At 38.7% G+C, this 7,645-nt stretch overlaps 1 protein-coding gene across 1 annotated transcript; it reads left to right on the top strand.

The window, feature by feature from the left end:
* Positions 1-877: 877 nt before the first annotated feature.
* LOC121235419 lies at positions 878-1,282 on the top strand. Its single transcript, XM_041131763.1, has one exon. The coding sequence runs from the start codon at positions 878-880 to the stop codon at positions 1,280-1,282; it is 405 nt and encodes a 134-aa protein (XP_040987697.1).
* The last annotated feature ends 6,363 nt before the right edge of the window (positions 1,283-7,645 follow it).

Here is a 7,645-nt window from a genome sequence, read left to right as displayed (position 1 = left end):
AATAATTTTGATGGTTCAGCTGGAGAACAAGAGTAGGAAGTTTTAGCAAGGTGTGATGATCGTAATAGAATAAGTGCCTAACGGTACAAGTGCTTATTTGAGAGTCATAGTTAGTAAACTGATTTATTTTTTGGGTATTTTGATTTGATGAGTTAATTATATTTTCGAGTTTTTGGAGAATTTCTAATTTATGTTATTGAGAATTTCTTTGTTGTCCTATGAAGGAACTTAGATATTTGGATTGATTAAATGGATTAACATTTTATAGAGTTTTCTGGATTTTATAGTTGTGTTATTGAATTTGATATTAAGTATTAAGAGCTAACTCTTCGGACCTTCGGGATCGGGGCATTACAATTGTTATCAGAGACAGGTTTGAGATTCTGCATACTATAATAAGGAGTTTGATGGAATTTGAGGTTTTAGATTCGATTGGCTTATACTGTAGGCTATTAGACACAACTTGGATATGATTTACGGTTTAGATTTTGAAATTGATATAAGTTTAACCGAAAGCCAGGTTTGAGGTTCTGCAGACTATAACGTATGAGGTTTTGATATTGTGGGTTTAGGGTGTAACTTCTGATTTGAGGTGTAGAAATTTGAGGACTAGGAGATGATGAAATTTGTATTTAAGGTTTAGATTTTATAAGCTTGATTAAAAGACAGGTTTGAAGTTCCATAGACTCTGATATATGAGGTCTTGAAATTTAATGGACTTTAGGAAATAATTTTTTGAAATGGGGTTTATGCGGACTTCAGGGAATAGATTACCAATTCGTGATATATAGATTAATTGGTAGTTATATTTTATGGGCAATTATTATTTTATTATTTTCTTCCTTTGAAACATTTAACCAAGGATGAGTCTTCCAGGATGGCTGCTCGACGTCGTGTTCAAAATGTTGGGGGCTTGAATGCAGGAAATGAAGAGGATGGATGCACCATAGAGCAGTTCAATCAGATGCACCCTCCCACTTTTGATGGTCGTGGCGACCCAACCTTAGCTAAGGATTGGATCCAGGAATTTGAGGTGATACTTCGTGTCTTGAATTGTACTGACGAACAGAAAATATTGTACTCCGCCTTCAAGCTAACCGGTGAGGCTAAAAGATGGTGGATATCAGAGAGAACCATTAGGGAAGCTGATGGGAGGGGAGTGGTTAGCTGGCCCCACTTCAAGCAGATTTTCTTTGACCGTTTCTTTCCAAGATCGATTAGGGACGCTAGGGCCAAGGATATTTCTGACTTAGTGCAGGGTACTATGACGGTGCACCAGTAAGCGGCCAGATTTGTTGAACTATCACGCTTTGCCTCATATCTGATTCCCAGTGAGGAGAAGAAGACCCGAAAATTTGAGGAGGGACTAAATAACTAGATATATGAGCGTGTGGTAGCCCTCCAGATCCAGAATTTCTCAGAGTTAGTAGATAAGGCCACCATACTCGAGCGAAGCCTTAAGAGAAGTGCTGAACTTCGAAATCAGAGGAAGAGGTCGACATCGTTAGAGTTTCCCTCTCGCGAGAATCGAGAACCATGGAAGAGGAGGTTTGTAGCAAACAACTCGGATGAGAGACAAGTTCAAGACACTCAAAGAATTAACCCCTGCAACTCATGCAATATGGTACACTTTGGAAAATGCAGAAGAGAAACCGGATGGTGTTTTTGATGTGGTAAGCATAGCCACCTCGTCAAAGATTTTCCAAGGCAATCAAATGCGAGTGTGAACCCCAACCTGCCTCAGAGGATTAATTCAGCAGTACGAGGCAAGAATCAACACAATACAGTGTAGGCCCAATTTTAACACGATAGAGGTAGTAGACTACCCCTTTCTCTATGAAGGCAATTGCTTTATTTGGCTTCGGGTTAGCCATCCTTGTACTTTATTGGCGTTTTGCCAAGTTTTATAGTTTAGAAGAGCGAGGAGTGGATTGCAGACATTTTGCTTGTTTAAGAAAAAAAAATGGAGGTATCAATAGGTTTTTTAACTCCATTTTTGAAGGTTATACTTTTTCTTACATGATTGAGATCCCAGAATGTATGAAGAATGAAATATTGTACATGAATAGGTACTACAAGAGGATCATGAGATTTAAAAAAAAAAACACCCAGTGAAGTTATTAGTAAGCTAGAGTGTTGGAATATTACGTTTCATGTAATTATTGAGGATTTAAATGAGCGTGGATTGGAATATGATGGTTAAGCATGTAGATGTTGCTTGAGGTATTATTAAATTTCGAGGACAAGATTTTTTTAAGGGGAGGAGAATGTAACACCCAGGTCCAGCACCAAGGTAGTTTATTTCAGAGGTTGAATCGTGAGCCCAAAACTCGGGGGAAAAAAATAAGAACCCAATCAATGCTCAATACCCAAGCCCATGAAGCCAGGAATCCGTTTCCACGTCAAGGCACGTTCCATGTTTGATGCCATGCACGTATCTCATGCACGGTTACCCTCCTTTTTGTTCTCATCTAGGTTTTCCCAATCAACTCTATAAATAGATGTTTTTCTCTCGAGCAAAAGTGGTTGCCGCAACCTATAATGTTTTTTTTCAGTGAATCACCTCCTGCACGTTACTGTTTTTTTCTTCCTACTTCACGCCTCTTTCCACCATAGAAGCAACCCTAAACAACCCTCTACAAGCCGTCAGTCCACTCATTCTTTGTCCCATACTCTGCCGCAGCAACCCACGCATAGCTGCCTGTCCACTGCAGTCCACCACTACACCGTCCTCCGCCCCGCACCGTGCACTTCTGCAGTGCACCACCCACGGCCAGCAGAGGTCAAACTCCACCACAAGCACTCAAATCACACGGCAAGAGACCCAACCACCAAGAGCCAATCCTGCGTATGTCCACCGCACGGAACCACCCTGCCCAAACCTCACAACCACCACCGAAGGGCAGTTCCACTGCCAAGCTCTTCCACGCCGCAACCCACACGACAAGCCCCCTGCACGATGGAAGACGCTGCTTCACTACCACCGAAGGACCTCTGTTTTTTCTCCCCAAAATAGAGCAATCTTGACTCAACCAACCCATAACCCTTAAGCCACCACCCACGCCGTTCGCCTCAACCGTAAAAGACGACACTGTCGCCGCTCCTAGCCACCTTGTCTCCATTTCGTCACTGCTCTCATGGTGAGTCCCTCACATGCTGCTCTTTTTCTCTCGCTCTCTCAGTCTCCCTCATCTCTCATCTCTCTCTCTCTCTCTCTCTCAGTGTTATTTCACGTCGCCGACCACCCAGTACCGCCCCGATCCGTTGTCGCAAGGTCCCCTCTAGTGAGCAAGGATCTGCAACACGTCTCCCTTCCCACTCGGTAACCTTTCAAAATAGGGAAGTATTCACACGTAAAGCCCTTACATAGAAAGAAGAATAATTTTGAGATGATATTACAGTTTTGCCATTTTAGTTCTAAGCCATCCAAAGCATATTGAGTTAACGTGTAGTTTTGGTTGGGCTTGTTTTAATGGTGGGCTTGGCTTACGTGATGGGCTCGTTGTTATTTGGAATTAGGTTAAGTGATTATTAAGCGGATACTAATTAATTTGAAAAGTGACGATATTTTAGGCTTATGCTAGTTTTTGAAGTTTAAGAAAATAGGTTATTTTTAGCATTTCATGTTTTAAATATTGAGTTACGTGTTAGATCGGAAATTTACAGAAATTACGTGATTACTGTTATAGGTGATGATTTATAGTTATTCGGCAATTTTGGGAAAAAAAAAATTCTGAAAAGCTAAGAAGTCCAGGTAAGCAGGATTCTTATGCTAGACTTTGTAAAAAATAAAATGAACTGAGGTCCTTTTTAGAAAATGTGCATGTTTTGTTATGAAAAGAAATCTAAAACGACTTCGGTTATTTGTTCTGCATTACTCATGAAATTCTATATAATAATAAAATATTTTCTGGCATGTGAGCTTATTTTTGGCATTTTGTTATTGAACTCAGAAAAATATAAGCGAATATAAAAATTGATAATTTTTGCATGTGACGTGAAGATATTCTGAATCTGCATTTGGAAAATGTGAAATGATCTGAATTTCAGTACTCTACTTTGATATGATGTGGCATCTGAAAAATCTTTGGCATGACTTTCTGATTTAGTTCTGACGCTGATTCTGATTTTGACATGGTGATTCTGATTCTGTTTTGCTCTGATATGTGGCATTGTCACGAGATATAATAGTGACCTCTGACCCTGTCATGGGATACAATAGTGATGTTTGGCCCTATCACAGGATACAATAGTGATCTATGGACCTGTCACGGGAGATAATAGTGACATTTGGTCTGCCACGGGATATAATAGTAGTTTTTTGTTCTGAGTGCAATCGCTTTGATACCATGGTGATTTATGTTCTGCTTGGCTTTCAACAGAATGCACAACTCTACCGCGGGGGTTAAACATGGTCTCTGTTCTGATATGATACTCGAATATGATATGATAAGATGAAGATGTTAAGTCATGTTGTGTCAAAGGAGTCTTTGAATATGAAAAGTTGGTTTCTGAATATAAATGTTTGAAAAGTCGCTATGATTTTCTAATAATATATATTTTTGAGATTTGCATATTGATACTGAAATGTTTTATTTCTGCATTCTGAACTCTGTGAAAATGCTCATGTTTGCACACTAGTATATGTCCTCTGCTTACTGAGTTGTTGATAACTCACTCCTTATCTCCATATATTTTTCAGATAATTTTGATAGTTCAGCTGGAGAACAAGAGTGAGATGTTTTAACAAGGTGTGATAATCATAGTGGAATAAGTGTTTGAGAGTACAAGTGCTTATTTGAGAGTCGTAGTTAATAAACTAATTTATTTTTCGGGTATTTTGATTTGATGAGTTAAGGATATTTTCGAGCTTTTGGAGAATTTCTAATTTATGTTATTGAGAATTTCTTTGTTGTCCCCATGAAGGAACTTAGATATTTGGATTGATTAAATGGATTAACATTTTATGGAGTTTTCTGGATTTTATAGTTGTGTTATTGAAGTTGATATTAAATATTAAGAGCTAACTCTCCGGACCTTCGAGATTGGGGCATTACACATATCGTGTAGTAGCTTTTTAGTGAATGTAAAGTTTTTTTGTTAAATATGTTTTATCCATATAATTACAAACTTTAAAAGAGAAATAATCAAATGTTAATATTGTATTCTAATTTCTTGAAATAAAACAGGAAAATAAAATGTAGATACCATTAAATTTTAATTGATACTAAATTCTTATATGATGATATATAAAATGCTACGTACAATCTCTATTTGAGGACTGAATGTAAATCTAGGCAATTTTATTTTTAAAATTTTTTAAAATTACAAAAATATCCGGACTAAAATGATGCTTTTTCTCATTTAATAAAATGCCTGCACATATAATATCCAAGTGGAGATTACAAATAGAATTTCTCATATAAAAAGTACCTAGTAAAAATTTTTAATTTTTGATAAGGCACTCCTGAAGACTATCCATTTAAAAGCATTGACCGCTGGGACCCGTTATGAATTGTGAATAAGAACCAAAATAAAAGTATTAAAAACTAAGAAAGATTTACAAATTGAGCAATATATATATATAATGTAATATTAAATTATATATTTTTTTCGTTAGAGCCTAGGCCAGGCCCCCTCTTTCCCCATCTGCCTGAGTTTGCATGGCACCAATGTATAAAATAATATACACAGGCCACTTCGACTTAAAAATAAAACAATTAAAAATCAAATTATTCCAAATGCACTAGTTTTATGGAGATTCTTTATAAAAACTGGTGGACCTGGTCACGAAAAAGTGTGAGAAACTAATGGTTTTTTTTTTTCTTTTTTTATAAAATCTACAATTTTACAAAACACTAGCCTAAAAATATTTAGAATTTTTACCTAACATTACTTAATTAAAAATATAACCTAGAAATCATATACACGGCAAGTGGAAGTGAAGGAAAATGTCATGACACAGTAGGTAATATCACTGATATGGTTTTTTTTTTTTTTTTTTGGTGTGATATGGTGATTAGTGACATGGCTTCTCGATGATCTCTACATATATTTACTTACACTACGGCTTCTCTATGATTATTAAGATATTCTTCCATTGTGTTAAGCTGACGTGGCATAGGAAAAAAAATTTCTCTGCTAGGGTTTTGGTTTTTGCGTGGCTGTGTGCATGGCTGCCGTCTGGGGTCGTCAGGGCCCTTGGACGTCGACAGGGGGGCCTCGAACGTTTGCAGATCTGGTTTCTAAGTCTTCTCAAGCCCTTCCTAAGGTGTGCGTTCCGTTTTGTCAACCGAAAATTGTTGATGGGGAAGTTTTTGTTCAGTTCTCTAAGGAAGAATTAGAACGATCGGCGGTTCCATTTAGGTTTGCTATTGTATTGAAGTCTCTACGTCAACGACCATCGTTTGTTAAGATTCGGACGTTCATTCACGGTCGTTGGGGGCTGGTGCACCAACCAGTCGTGTCTGCTATGAGGAAAGCTAGGCATGTGTCTTTGTGAGATTTTCTAATGAGGAGGACTTCCCAAAAGCATTGTCTAGGGAGAGTTGTGAGATTGAGGGTATTGGTTATAGGCCATTCCAGTGGACGATCGATTTTAATGAGGATTCGGAACCATCCTTGGTGCCGGTATGGATTACATTACCTGGTATGCCGCCTAACTTCTATCATGAGGATTTCTTGAAGAATATTTCGGCTCCGATTGGTGTGTTCCTACGTAGAGACAATGCTACTTGTTGCGCCATGAGAACGGATGGGGCCAGGCTTTGTGTTCTGATGAATATATCTCAGGTTCCTATAAAATCTTTTTGGATCGGCACTCCAAAGAATCCTACGAGTTTTTTACAATAGGTAATCTACGAGACGCTTCCAGCTTTTTGTTCTAAATGTAAGGTGCAAGGGCATAATCTATCTACATGCAAGGCTTCTCATAAAGTGGTAAAGGAGGGGAAGAAAAAGGATGTGGTTAAGCAGGATTGGGTTCCAAAAATTACGATTGTTCTAGAAAACTCTAAGAAGGAACCTGAGGATCAAGAGGGAGATGGTCTTGTCAAGCAGCCGGTAATTTCGAGTGTTGAGGGTGAGAGGGTTTCAGTGACTAAATTACCTTCTTTTGTAGAGGGGGAGATGGCGTCAGATCATTCGAAGAATGTTGATAATACGGATGAGGTTGGGTTTATTAATTTATTGTCTTTTGATCCGTCAATTGCAACTGGATGGTTGTTATTAGGGCAGTCGAGTGGGATGGATGCGAATGATGTGTCTATTCCATCAGATCTGGAGGAAGCTGGTGTGTCTTTAGAAATGTGTGGTGCAGAACAGGGGCAGGTTGGGGATTGTGAGGTTCCGAGGAATAAAGAGGGTGAGTTTGTGGAGGAGTGTTTTCATATGGTTGTGTTTGAAGAATCTGAAGATTTGGTGGAATCAAGGTCTGATGGAGAGGTGGGGTTGCCCCACCTAGGTAAGGATCGGGATGGTTTATCGGATTCAGAAGTGGTGCCAAAGGGTGTGGTTAGCGGTCGTGTGTTGCGTAGTTCTTCCAGGGCTCCAAGCAGGCCCTCGAGATTGGATTTATGATTGGTAAATTGTTATATTGGAATGTTCGGGGCTAGGTACCTCGAAAAAATGACTTCAGTCGTTGCTG

The sequence above is a fragment of the Juglans microcarpa x Juglans regia genome, chromosome 6D (assembly GCF_004785595.1).
Source record: "Juglans microcarpa x Juglans regia isolate MS1-56 chromosome 6D, Jm3101_v1.0, whole genome shotgun sequence".
Taxonomy (NCBI): domain Eukaryota; kingdom Viridiplantae; phylum Streptophyta; class Magnoliopsida; order Fagales; family Juglandaceae; genus Juglans; species Juglans microcarpa x Juglans regia.
The sequence above is the reverse complement of the archived record's forward strand: the minus strand, read 5'-3'. Positions and strand labels throughout refer to the sequence as shown.